General features: G+C 37.1%; 1 protein-coding gene and 3 pseudogenes across 1 annotated transcript in view; 1 reads left to right on the top strand and 3 right to left on the bottom strand.

Annotated features, from left to right (window-relative positions):
- Positions 1-14,730, top strand: part of EYS (eyes shut homolog) — a 1,624,793-nt gene that overhangs the window by 825,007 nt on the left and 785,056 nt on the right. The window contains 1 exon segment of the mRNA XM_049653864.1: positions 11,735-11,859. Within this exon segment, the coding sequence (XP_049509821.1) occupies positions 11,735-11,859 (125 nt within the window).
- LOC125938158 (leucine-rich repeat-containing protein 17-like) lies at positions 2,742-3,583 on the bottom strand (annotated as a pseudogene).
- Positions 5,270-5,850, bottom strand: LOC125938606 (iron-sulfur cluster assembly enzyme ISCU, mitochondrial-like; annotated as a pseudogene).
- LOC125938157 (CUGBP Elav-like family member 2) lies at positions 6,250-7,720 on the bottom strand (annotated as a pseudogene).

Below are 14,730 nucleotides of genomic sequence, written 5' to 3'. Positions count from 1 at the left end.
AGTCATTTATGTGTCTGACTCGTGATTTCTGCTCAAATCATGATCTCATGGTTTCTGGGATCGAGCTGCGCATCAGGCTCTGTGCTGGGCGTGGAGCCTGCTTGGGATTCCCTGTTTCCCTCTATCTGTGCCCCTCCCTTGCTCCTACTCTCTCTTTCTCTCAAAGATAAATAAATGAACATTTTTAAAAAAAAGCAGAATGTTCTGGTGTATTTCAACATAGTAACTCCCCCCCCCCCTTCCCTTGTCAGAAGCAGGAGGAGGTTTTTCTCTGATATTTACTGTTGGAACATGGTCAGGCTTCTGGGGGTAAATCTCAAAATATTGTGGGACCTTCGTATGACTCAGTCCCTGCACAATTTTCTCTCTCAGACTTGTTCCACACCAAGCCTCTAGCAATGCATCAATTAAAGCTCAAGCTTTCTTCTCAGGCTCTGGTGCCTATCTCAATTTCCTTGTGTGAGTCTCTATGCCAGTAACCCAGGACTCCCTGTATTCCCCTGTCTCTTCAGTGTTGGGATCAGTGGTTTGCCCCATTCCCTCCCTCTCTTGTGGACCAGGAATAGTTTAATTTTTCAGTCTGTTCAGCTTGTTATTTTTTAGGACAGAGGTGTATTATTAGTTCTTTAATACATTTTTTTTGTATAAACAAACCAGGTACATCATTTCAATATGTCAGAAATCCCATTAAGATGTTTCTGAGGTAAATAGATATATTTGAGATTAAATTGCCTATAACAGCAATAAAAATAGCTCAATTATTTGATATATTAAGGATTATTCTTAGTCATGGTATAAATATTTTTGTAGAGTATAGGGCTAAAAACTGTTATGCATTTCTATATTTTAAAGATGGGTGGGGAGCTTGGGTGCCTCAGTTGGTTGAGCATCCAACTCTTGATTTTGGCTCAAGTTATAGTCCCAGAGTCATGGGATCAGGTCCCACACTGAGCCTGGAGCTTGCTTGAGATTCTCTCTCTTTCTCCCTCTGCCCCTCTTCCCCTCCCCCCTCTCCCATTCTCTCTCTAAAACAAAAAACAAAACAGTAAGAGGATGTATAGAATCTTTTCATTATTCAAGCTAAGAATATAAAGATGACACAACCTTGCAAAAAGAGTAAAAGTTTAATGATAAAAGTTTAAATTAAAATTATAAGCCATTTGCAGATTACAAGAAGAGGACTGTATTCAAGCCTGAAATCAACAAGTGGGGATCATGCCAGGAGAGCAAGCCTGGTTTAACATTCATAAACCAATCTATGTAATTAATTAATCATATTCACAAATAATTTAAAAAACATATAATCATATCAGTCATATTAGCATATCATGTATCATTTGACCATATGATATTAACAGATGAATAAGAAAAACCATAAATTATAATATTAGATGCACAGAAATCATCTGAGAAAAGTCAAAGTTCATTCATGATAATGGCTGTCAAAAAACTAAGAATTAGTAGGAACTTCCTTAACCTAATAAAATATTTACAGATAGGACAAAAAGAAATTGATCTGTCTTTATTCACAGATGGTATAATTGTCTTTGTGGGATACTCCAAAGAATCTACTTTTTTTTTTTTTTTCCAAAAACCACCCCTGGAACTAATAAGATGCTTTAACAAGTTTGCAAGATATAAGGTATACAAAAATCAATTGCTTTCTAGCAATGAACATTGGTATATTGGAAAGAAAGAAACAAAAAACAAATACCACTTACAAAACAACCATCCCAAAATAAAAGACGTATATATAAATCTAACAAAATACCTATAACATCTGTATGTGGAAAACTGCAAAACACTCATGAAATAAACATGATCTAATAAATTGAGATATATTTCTTATTCACAATCTAAGTAAGTGGAGAAATGTTTATTCACTTATTCTGAGAGAGAGAGAGAGCATGAGCTGGGGAGGGGCAAAGAGGCAGAGAGAATCTCAAGCAGGATCCACACTATCAATACAGAGCACAATATAGGGCTTGAACCCATGAACCATGAGATCATGACCTGTGAAATCAGGAGTCGATGCTTAACTGACTGAGCCACCCAGGCACCCCAATGGAGAAATATTTCTTACTAATTAGAACACTCAATATTTTTAAGATGTCATTTCTTCCCAACTTGTTTTCTCCCCGACCTGATCTATAGATTAAAAACAATACCACTCAAATCTCAGCAAAGTTTATATACATAATAAGGCTTATTATATACACATATAGTTGTATATATTCTTCCTTAAGCTAGGAATGCATATACATATGATATATATATATATATATTTACATATATATATACACACACATATATACATATACATATATATACACACACATATATATACATATACATATATATATATTGAACCAAGTTTTTTAATTTTTAATTAAAAACTTGGTTTTAATTTTTAAAACCAAGTTTTTAATTTTATTTGCAAAAGGCAGTAAAAACATATATACAGGACATATGAAATTCCAATGCCATCAGTAGGACCCAACTCCTGCAGTTTACCTGTGTGGAATCTTTGCCAAAGGCTGGTCTGCAAACAGGCAGGCAAGCAGGATGAAAGCATTCCTTTGATTGCTAGAATTTCTCGCAATAATAATAATAATTAAGGGAACCTTCCTTTAGCTGGATACTGCATAAATAGGCAACACAGCTAATCAAAATGTAAACATATGGTTTTCTGACACCGGTATAGCAATTCAAAACTAGTTGCAACCAGAATAATTTCTAAGTTATTCTACTATAGGGATTCTTGCACTTTGCTTCTCTGCTGCATGATCCCTATGAATCTTCTCCCAGTCATCATCTTCTCGACCTTAATCAAATGTCTCAGGGTGTAATTTGTCTTTGGGGCATTCTTCAAAGTAACTGTGAACATATTTTCCCACAAACCACCCTGTGTATTCTTAAGGCATCTTGCATCCCAGGCCATTATATTGTACGTTGTAGTGGTGCTTTAACCAGTAGTAGAGGTAGTGGATATTGTAGTCACATTTCCAAGGGTATCTCTGAGCCACAAGAGTTGCAAAAAATACAAGTCTTCTAATACACCACAATCATAGTTTTGTAGACTTTTGTTTGATAATTCTAACTCTTCTAAATGTGTGAATCCTAAAAAAGCACCAGTATCTATGAATTCAATACCATTGCTGCTGAGGTTTAATTTTTTTAGCTCATGAATATCTTCAAACTCCTTGGGTCAAAGCTGGTTGATTTCATTGTATGACAAGTCAAGTTTAACAATGTCTGGAGGGATATTGTTTGGAACTTTCTTCCACTCTTTCTGTTTGCAGTCCAGCGTTTGTATGGGAAACATGTAATTGTAGCAAAGAGAAGAGTCTACCTCAGGCTTGATGACTCGGGGTCTCCCTGACATTGGGGTTTCAGGTCTAATTGTTCCCTTTCTTCTTCATTTCATAACTGTTCAATGTTTATCTGCAGCAACTTTTGATTTTTAGATCTTGTGGGCTTTCACACTTGGTGTAGTTCCCCAAATCCGGGTTTCTTGGAATCCGCAACATTGAAATAAGCATTTCCATCTCATGAGTACATGCCACGGGTTGTCATATATATATGATAGATAGATAGATAGATAGATAGATAGATAGATAGATGAGTGATAGCAAGTTCCCCTCTAAAATTTAAAACTACCAAATCCACGACACCAAAGTAATGTGTGATCATGGGCTGATTAGTCATTAGTCCTTCGAGATGTCCCATTTGAGATAATAGTAGGATTGCAGTAAAGAATTGAAATGACCCCAAAATAGGAATCAAATGCCAGGTAAAGTTCCAGTATAGAAACCCGCATGTTGAGATGAGCCCGGGGCAAGAAGAGGTACATGTTCAAGCAAGGATTGCTGGTTTCTCCAGGCTAGGTGATAATATACATGTTCAAGCAACAATACACACACACACACACACACACACACACATACACACACATATATATGTCTCATCTGTATGTCATATATATGACATATATATGTCATATATATTTGTCTCATATGTATGTCATATATATGTCTCATATGTATGTCATTTATATGACATATATATAACATATAGCATATATATTTCATGTATATATGTCATATATATATATATATATATATATATTTCACATTCCTACATTCCATTTTCAGAGATTAAACATTGAGAAATCTTGTTCACATGCATAACTATAGGGAAACAGAAGGAGGTTTTTTTTTTTAAGTTTATTTATTTTGAGAATGGAGGGAGGGGCAGAGGGAAACTCCCAAGCAGGTTCAGCACCAGCTCAGACCCCACATGGTAATGGAACTCACAGTGAGATCACCACATGAGCTGAAATCAAGAGTCAGCCAGATAACCAACTCAGCCACCCAGGCACCCCTAGAAGGAGTTTTATTATACCAATATCACTCACTTCTTTAAACGCCTTCCAACAAATCTGCCAAAAATCACACCTTTATCAGTAATCAAAGAACCTGTTTTAATGATCTTTCACCTAACAGACTGTTAGCTACTCCTTCAGTTTTCTCTCAAGACAATATATATATGAATTATATATATTATATATATGTGAAATTTATCACGTAGCCTTGAGAAACCAGCCATCCTTGCTTACCTCTTCTCACTCCCGACCATCTCAACATGGGGGTTTCTATACTGGAACCAAATATATATATATATATATATGTATACATATATATATATATATGTATACATATATATATATGTATATGTATATATATATACACACACACATATATATGTATATAAAACTGTATGTGTATATTACTGTACATAAAACAGATTTGCATACACATATATAATAAAATAATGGTCTTACATTATTTTATTATATATATGTATGCAAATCTGTTTTATGTACAGTAATTGGCTGTATCAAATAATCATACCAAAGCCTTCTACTGGTAATCTTCCTCAGATAGGTTCAAGTGAAATTCGGCATTTGTGTACTTCGTGGACTACGTACTTGAGACTTCGTTTCTGATTTTAGTTTTCAGGCCATGCACACAACTCAAAATATACACAAACTGGGTTAAGGCGATAGAAGTGGGCTGAAATAAAGCACGGGATTTGGAACAAGTAAACTGTGTATTTTGATTGCGTTAGAGCCACAATGTGACCAGCAAGTGCTGTGCATGTCTCAGGGCTCTTTTACTGTAGTGTCAGGAGCTTCTGAACATCTACGGTGATTGCGTGGTGGGTGGACAAACAGTGTATATGACCTGCTGGACGCTTAGCTGAGGGCTCATTTCTTCTCTACCTCTCTTTTCTTGGATTCTTGTTTCAGTCTGTCATCACCAAGGCAGCCTGGATTGCATCTTCCGCCAGGATGGAACAGTGCAGCTTCAGGAGGGGAAGGCAGAGCTCCTTGGCAATGTCTGTGTTCTTGATGGTCAGGGCTTCCTCCACCGTCTTCCCTTGTACCCATTCTGTGGCTAATGACCTGGAGACAGTTGCAGAACCACAGCCAAATGTTTTAAACTTGGCATCCACAGTCGTCCCTTTTTCATCTACTTGAATCTGTAATTCCATCCAGTCACCACATGCTGGAGCTCCCACCAATCCATATCCAACATTTTTTGGTGTCTTGTCAAGGGAGCACACATTCCTCAGATTTTCACAGTGATCAACAACTGTCTTGTGATAGAGCCGGGTGGGAGCCAACAGCTGCCAAGCAGACAGATGCAGGCTTCAGAGCAGCAGGGTGGACCCTGCCCGCCTCAGAAGGCCGGCTCCAACCGCCGCCATCTTGTGGGCTTGCGCCTGCACAGGCTAAGCAGAAGACAGTTGTGTTTTTTGTTTGTTTCTTTGTTCACGATTTTTGGTTTAAGTAAACACTTTTCCTGGTTCACACTGTTTCGTAGGGACTGTTTGAAACTAGACACATTCTTAATTCCCCATGGACTATACATACCTTTATTACCCCAACTGCAAACAATAAAAAACAAAATAATTTAAGCCTGTTGTCCTTGCTGGAAACAACATTTGTATGACATAGACTCCACACAAGAACTTCATAGTCATAGCTTCTCTGCCATCCAACAGAGTCTGTCTGTAGTCCCTCATGGTAATGTAGGGAAAATACCAACAAAGCACAACAGATGGGATGCAGAGAGGCGTACACACGGACCTGAGGACCTCGCACAGCAGTTATGAGCACGTGCTGAGGACAGCCATTCCCACTGGCATGTTACTTTGCAGACCAAGGAAAGGACAGGCAGGCGATCAAATCAAACCCCTTGTTTTCAGGGAGCTATGTCTGTTGATGGTACTCACTAGTGCATTCATATTATTCAGTCCTACAGTGGCTCCCATCAGCCCTTGCAGAGTCCCAAGAGAGGTCAGAGAATTCATGGCTGCACCAGCACTGGAGTTGGGGGTTGAAGCAGCCACTGGACTTACGAGGGCTCCTGGGGTGCTGCTCGTGGTGGACAAAGGGTTTGCTTGGTGGTGGTGGCTGAGGTCTGGGCCTTAGCCGCTGCTGCTGCCATCGTTGCCAGGTTCTGTAACTGCAGGGCATTCATACCAGCCATCTGCTGAATGCCACTGAACGCACCCAGGTTGCTGGAGGAGGTGGCCTGCTGCAGAGGCGCCAGGTACTGTGGGGTGAGTCTGCCCAGACTTGTCAGGTTCCCCCAGGCAGCAGTGTTGAACTGTTGCATCTGCCGTGCCAGCTGCTGTTGGAGGCGCCTTTGTTCTTTGTCCTTCTGAGTGTCTGCGAACTTGACTATGACGGGTGAGGAGCAGCCCTCCATGGTCTGAGACTGATGCATGGCTTTGATTGCATTCTGTGCCATTGCCCTTACAGAAAATGTGACAAACGCAGAGCCTCGACTCAGCCCGTCGGGTCCCGGGACAATCTGGCATTCTTCTATCTGGCCAAATGGAGAAAACATCACTGATATCATTCTCATTACATTTCTTCAAAACCATTCCTATGAACAATTTTCTTCCATGGCGTCTGACTTTTCGCTATCTGTAGGTTTCAACTGAATGGGATGATATATCCCAGGTAAAGTTTTAATATTCTGCAGTGCATTCTGGGCCTCAAGTGCAGTTTTTCTTGTATAAAATGTTACCAAGCAACAACCTTTACTCTGGGGAGGGTTCTGACTCCAGTCGGGGAGGACGCTGATCTGGTAGATGGCTCCGTAAGGCTCAAAAAGTTCTCCCAGCTTCCTTTCCAACCAGGACCGGGGATCTGTCCAACAAACTTTTTTTTTTTTTTTAATTGTTTTTTTTTTCAACGTTTTTTATTTATTTTTGGGACAGAGAGAGACAGAGCATGAACGGGGGAGGGGCAGAGAGAGGGAGACACAGAATCGGAAACAGGCTCCAGGCTCTGAGCCATCGGCCCAGAGCCCGACGCGGGGCTCGAACTCACGGACCGCGAGATCGTGACCTGGCTGAAGTCGGACGCTTAACCGACTGCGCCACCCAGGCGCCCCTGTCCAACAAACTTCTTAATGGGATTTGGGTCTGGTTGGTCTGAGTGATCCAAAGCACTTTTCATCTGTTGGCTGTGCTGTTAATTCTGTCAGGATTAGCAGGCAGCCCTCAACCATCTTGTCAGGGAGAAAATCTAGCTTGAAGGCAGAAGTTGTGTGCTCAGCACGTGCTCTGCGCTCTGGTGCAGGATGGGGGGGAAAGGGGGCTTTTTTTTTGTAAATTATCCAAAATGATTTCTTTATTGAGTTTACATAACTACATAGACTTCACAGTTCTATGGCATATTTATATTTAGCTACAGTCACAAATACATTTTAACATTCACAATGATGAGCATCATCATCACCATTCCAATAAACAAAACTTATGTATGAATAAAGAAAAATTATGTTGTAGATACTTGCCCCTTAAGGAAATATAGTATAACTCTTCACCCCTAAGTGTGGGATGTATATGGCTACTTCCTTCTAAAGGGTATACTTGATATGACTTAATGAAAATGAGTTTTGCTATCTTTATCCCTAATACTCCTATCACCAGTAAAATCATGACAATACCATCAAACAAGCCCAAGTTGAAGGACAGCAACAAATACTTCTCAGAACTCTGGAGTTTATTAAAAAAAAATTGAAAACTAGGTGGCACAGTTGGTTAAGCATCCAACTCTTGGTTTTAGCTGGTCATGATTTGGTGGTTGCATGAGTTCAAGCCACATTTCAGCTCTGTGCTAGTGGTGGGGAGACTGGTTGGGATTCTCTCTCTCCCTCTCTCTGCCCCTGCCCTACTCACAATGTCTTGGTTTTTCTCAAATGAAATAAAACTTTAAAACAAAGACAATAAGTATAAGAAACTATCACAGTTTAGAGGAGCTAAGGAGATATGGCAACTAAATGTTCTTGTGTCCTGGATAAGGGGCTGTAACAGAAAAGAAAGAAAGAGAGCAAGAAAGAAAGAAAGAAAGAAAGAAAGAAAGAAAGAAAGAAAGAAAGAGAAAGAAAGAGAGAAAATGAAAGGAAAGAAAGAGGGGCACCTGGGTGGCTCACTTGGCTGGGCGACTGACTTCAGCTCAGGTCATGATCTCACGGTTTATGGGTTTAAGCCCCGCGTCGGGTCTGTGCTGACAGCTTGGAGCCTGGAGCCTGCTTCAGATTCTGTGTCTTCCCCTCTCTCTCCCCCTCCCCTGCTCAGGCTCTGTGTCTGTCTCTCAATAATAAATAAACATTAAAAAAAAATTTTTTTAAAGAAAAGGAAAGAGAAAAACATTAGGGAAAAACTAAGGAAATTCTCATAATATACAGACTTTAGATAATAATATTTTACCAACATTGGATAATTAACTATGACAAATGTATCATATTAATGTAAGATGTTAACAATAAAGGAAACTGGGTATGGAGTATATGGAAACTCTCTTAACTACCCCTGCAACTTTCCTATAAACTTCTATAAATTTTTTATAAGTCTAAAATTATTTTAAGAAAAAGAATCTATTAAATAATTGTTAAAGTTACTTCCTTCAAAAGAACTATGAGGCATACAGTTGTTTTTTCTTTGCAGTGTAACTTAAAAATAATATTAATATTGATGATGGATTAGAATGTGGATAACTAGGCATTTCTTATAATGCTGGCAAGTATCTAAATTAATAAGAGTATTTTTGAAGAACAACTTATGATATTAAAGGAAAGGCAGTGAAAACTTCAGTCATGAACAAAACGAACCCTAATTTGTTTATTTTCCATAGGGGAACACCACCAATAGAGAATTTCCTCTAAAAGGAATTGGATTTCTAGAAGCTACAAAGAAGAAAGTTCGTAGTCTCAGTAGTAATTTATTATCAAGGATTTTTACTTCTTAGTGAAAAATGAGTTCATACATCCATACATAGTTAAAACAGGTTTTGTTGTTAGGACAGAGTCTTCAATTTAGGCTCAGTGAGCGTGTAGCATACTAGGGTTGCTAGAACATGCTGGATTGTTTAATACATAATTATTTATTAGCTTTGGCTTGGTAGAGACAGGTGCTGGAAATAAAGAGCCAAATTTGGATAATGAGTATAGGCTGTGCACCACGCAATCACACTTTTTGGTTTTAAATTCCAACTATGTAATTTGCTAGTGCTGTGACCTTAGAAAAGTTCTTGTGCATAAGTTTTCAGTAAATATTAGCTATTGTATAAACTGAAATCTAAAATTATAGAATTCTCATCTCCATTTATTAATCTATCCTTTTTTTTTTCTATCAACACCCCAGACTTGCCTTCACATATTATGTGTCAGCCATTTAAAATTTCTTGTAATTTCTGGATTAAGCTACATTGTTCTTATTCTCATCTTTGTATATATTCTTCCTAAAGCCAAATGCACCTGTCCATATGTTTTATTTTATAATTATTTTACTATAATCCTTAATATGTTATAAAATTTGCTACTTCTCTATTTTCTCAATTAGGCAGGTTATATTGAAGCCAGACACAAAATTTAATTTTTTTCATATGTTCTAGGATTCAGAAAAGATCTGTCATGTTGTAGGCACTCAGTACAGACACTCCAGAACATTGCACTTTAATTATTGTTTGTATATCCTCCATCATTTCTTAGACCATGGTTTGACAACTGACATTTTAGTGGTTTGTATAAAATTAGCCTTGAAGGAATAATATGAAAAGGAAACAAAGCAGATGCACTCAATGCCATTCCTTGTATTTGTTTCCTAGGGATGACATAACAAATTACTACAAACTTGTGGCTTAAAACAATAGAAACTTATTTGGTCACAGTTGTAAAGAAGAGAAATCTAAAATCAAGATGTCAACAGATCACACTTTCTCAATAGGTGCTAGGAGAGAATCCTACCTTTTTTTAGTTTCTAGAAGTTCCACATAGTCTTTGACTTGGAGTTGCATGACACCAACCTCCACCTCCTTCTTTACATGCCCCTCTTCCCTATGTGTCTTCTCTTCTTATAAGGAGACTTGTCTTTGAATTTAAGGCCCACCCGGTTAATTTAGGGTGAGCTCTTCTCAAAGATCCTTAACTTGGTTACATCTGCAAAAACCTTTTTTCCAAATAAGGTCATGATCACAGGTACCAAGTATTAGGACTTGGACATACTGTTTAGGGACCACAGTTCAACCTTTTATATCACCTCAAGGCAAGGTACAGTTGTATATTCCTGAATCTCTGAAAACACATTTGAATGAGAGAATTTCCAGATGAAAGGTAATATCACTATCAAACCAAGAATAAGCAGAACCAATACTTTAAATGTTATATTGCCTTCTATAATGGCTTTAGTTATATGCTAAATTTAAAATTATTTTATAAATTTAAATGTGTCCAGGTTTTAGGGTAATAGGGGTCACTAGGGAATCTCCCCACACAAGTATTTGTGTGGATAAAGAAAATGTGATATATACACATGCACATGCTCACACACAATGGGATATTACTGAGCCATAAAATAAGAATGAAACTTTGTCATTTGCAACAATGTGGATGGAGCTAGAGTATAGTATGGTAAGCAAAATAAGTCAGTCAGAGAAAGACAAATATATGATTTCACTCATTTTTGGAATTTAAGAAACAAAACAGATGATCATAGGGGGAAAAAAGAAGCAAACCAAGATGCAGACCTTATAACTATAGTGAACAAACTTATGGTTACCAGAGGGAAACTGTGTGGGGGATGGGTGAAATAGGTGATGGGGATTAAGGAGTGCTCTTGTGATGAGCACCAGGTATTGTATATAAGTGTTGAATTACTGTATTATACACCTGAAGCTAATATTATACTGTACGCTAACTGGAATTTAAATAAAAACTTTAAAAAAATAAATATTTGTGAAACACTTTATACACTATAAAGGTTTTCACTATTTTAAAAGTTTATGATCTTATAATTAACTTTAGTCAATGATCTCTATAATACAGGCATAGATACTTTAATAAAACATGTATATCAAGCTACATATACTTGAAAGAGAATGAAAAGAATAATATCTAAAATGACTGAGCTCTGTGATACTTATGCACTTTTTCCACCTCTTTATCTGTGGTTGTGGTTGCTTTTAGTCAGTAGGCCTTAATTTTATTGAAAATATTGAACTAAATTAGTTCTCATAAACCAACCATAATGAACTACTTCATGTGCTTAATTTTACTCAAATTTGAAAAATATGAACTCCATAATATAGACTCATGTATATATTATATATATGTATGTGTGTGTGTGTATATATATATATTTTTTTCTTTCTTAGATGTCTTCCTGGATTTTCTGGAAAATTTTGTAAAATTAATATAAATGAATGTTCTTCATCACCATGTCTAAATGGTGCAAACTGTGGAGATCACATCAATGGATATATTTGCAAATGTCAACAAGGTAATTATTGAAAAAATAATAATGTGTATTTAATACATTTAAAAAATATGTTTATGTATGTGTGCATACGATTTTGACAATATCCTCAACCAATGACGTTAATTATCAACCAAGTTTTAAGCAATGAACACACTTAAAAAATATGAAATGGATGTTCTATGATGCTAGTAACCAATCACTTAGGCTATTAGCAGGAAATCCTAGTGTTTAGAGTATATCTTACTACAAGTGTTTTCTACATTTGTGTAAACTTCACAATCCTGATCTTTATGTCAGTTGTGCCTGGCACACAGCAGGTCCTCTATAAATGTTAGCTCTTATCAATATTGAAATCATTATTACCTCCAACAAGGGTCAGTATAGAGATGGACAAGCTTAGTAAGTTGATTTTATTTAAAGAATAATTTAGAATTGGTGTTTTGGCCATTTCTGCCTTTGGTCATATTCTTTTTAAGTATACATTGATTAAAAAAGCTTGTGTCCATGCATCTTTTCCCCTCTCTTTCTTCTAGTTTCTACCTTTGCAGATTTGTTGCTTTTTTCCTGTGTCTTCTGTCACTCATCTTATCTTCAACATTCAGGTGCATCCACTCAGAAGAGATGGTGAATGCCTAATTTCCTCAAGAAGTAATAAGCTCTCAGGAATATACATGGGGTATATTTTTGGTCACTAAAAAATAACAATCACCATTTACAGACTCCACAGTGGACTTGAGACAGTTTGTTGATACCCCCTGGGTTCTGGGATTCTGGTTATTTGGGTCCCCTGAGGACATAACAGTCAGGCAGCCATGTGGGTAGTAGGGTTCCTGTTGTTTATGTGAAATTATACAAACTAGGGAACACTTATCAATTGAGTATCATTGACATGTTGTTGAGAAGTTGAACATTTACTCAGCACACTACTCTGTTTTGGCATACTCTGTAGGTTTTATTTGATAAGATACAGCATCTGAAAGCATTTCTACCTGAATGTTGAAATCGCCACCTAGACATAAAATTATAACTCTTGCAGATAAAAGAAGTAGAATAAACATTTCAATTCTCTGATATTAAAACAATGAACACCATTTCAGAACCTTGTCTCTTTTAAGTAAAAATATCTTTATCAAGGTCTGAACACTTAAAATGCTATAATAGTTGCCACAAGCAATGAATGTAACCTTACAAAGGCAGTTATGAAACACAACACTTATATGAGTCATTTTTACCATTTCAATATATATCTTATAATTGCTAGGTTTCTTTTTTACGGTAATATGTGTATCTTGCCATTTCTAGATTAGTTTTGATGCTCTAGGTTAAGATTTATAGTACTGTAGATTCACTTGGAAGTATGGAGCCATTCTGAAGCAGGTGTAGCATTCAAATGAAGCCCCATTCTGAGTGCTTCTCACCAGTCCATAGTGGAAAGTGGAAGACCTCCTTCCTCAAAAATGATACCCATGTTTTTGCTAGGTGTCAGTCAGAACTTGCGGGTACTTTTGACTTAGCCTGCGATTCTTTTCTTTTTTTAAAAAAAAATTAATGTTATTATTTATTTTTGAGAGAGAGAGATACAGAGTGCGGGGCTTGAACCCACAAACTGCAAGATCATGACCTGAGCCAAAGTCAGATGCTTAACCAACTGAGCCACCCAGGTGCCCCAAGCCTGAGATTCTTCACAGTCTAGTCACAAAAGCAAAGACCAAGTAAGCAACAAACCAACCAAACAAATTCTTGGAAAATGCTGTAGACACCCTCCCAGACCCTTGTCCCTGCTCCCAAGGGCTCTTTCCAGGCAAGGCTCTGAATCATACTGATGTACCTTTCCTCCAAAGTTATTTGAAGAATAATTGTTCTCTTGAAGATTACTTTTCATTCCTTCCTCATTTTATTTATTAGCATAGCTAGCTGAGGGTTCTTTTTTCAGGGGTTTTAAAATGTGTATAGTAAAATTTACTCTCTGACATATAGTTCTTTAGTTATGACAAATGCATAAAGTTGTGTAACTACCACTACAGCCAGTCATGTAACCACCATCTCCCAAAATGTGCTCATGCTACCTTTTTCCACCCTCAACATAAATTGGTTTTGATATAATTCTCATTCTTTTCTTTACCATTTTTGTCCTTGAAAATCTACCCATTGTTGAGTTCTTCTTTTTCTTGTGTTCTGAATTTTAGATTTTAAAAGCAGCCAAATGTGGGAGGACTTTGACATTTATGTGTTTGGAAATTACAATTACAATAACAATACTAGAAAATGGACACCTTTCTATTTTATGTGCATTGACTCATTTAGCTTTTATAACAACCTTATGTAGAAGGTACTATTATTATCTCCTTTTACCAGTGAGAAAATGTAGTCCAGATTCTTTGGGTAATCTCCCATAGCACATTAGTGGCAAAGCTGAGATTCAGAGCCAGGAAGTCTGACCTGGTGTTATACACTCATTTTTTATGTTCCCCAAAGAAGGGCCTTCAACTGAATAGCAACTTCCCATAATGTTTCAGTTATGCCAGGTGAATAAGTTCTAGGGATCTATGGTGCAACATTGTGCCTATGGTTAAAAGCACTTAACAGCTTGCTAAAGAATAGATATCACCTTAAATGTTCTAACTACAATAAAAAATAAATAAAATTGACAACCATTTTTTTTAAAAAAGGAACTTCACCAGTAAGATCTACCAGTGTTTTATAGCTTAGTCTTAGATGTTAGCAATTCTAACCATTATGAGATTTCTTCAGGAATGTTGCTTGCCCACATCAGTCTGATTATCTCCTAAAAAGCTTGATAAGCAAAAACTGATAACTTACCATTTTTCTGAGTAGTTCATATAAACATGTATTTTCCCAAATGTCACAGAAGGACACACAGGCTAATTAATT

The sequence above is a fragment of the Panthera uncia genome (assembly GCF_023721935.1).
Source record: "Panthera uncia isolate 11264 chromosome B2 unlocalized genomic scaffold, Puncia_PCG_1.0 HiC_scaffold_24, whole genome shotgun sequence".
Lineage (NCBI taxonomy): Eukaryota > Metazoa > Chordata > Mammalia > Carnivora > Felidae > Panthera > Panthera uncia.
This window is presented reverse-complemented; position numbering and strand designations above follow the sequence as displayed.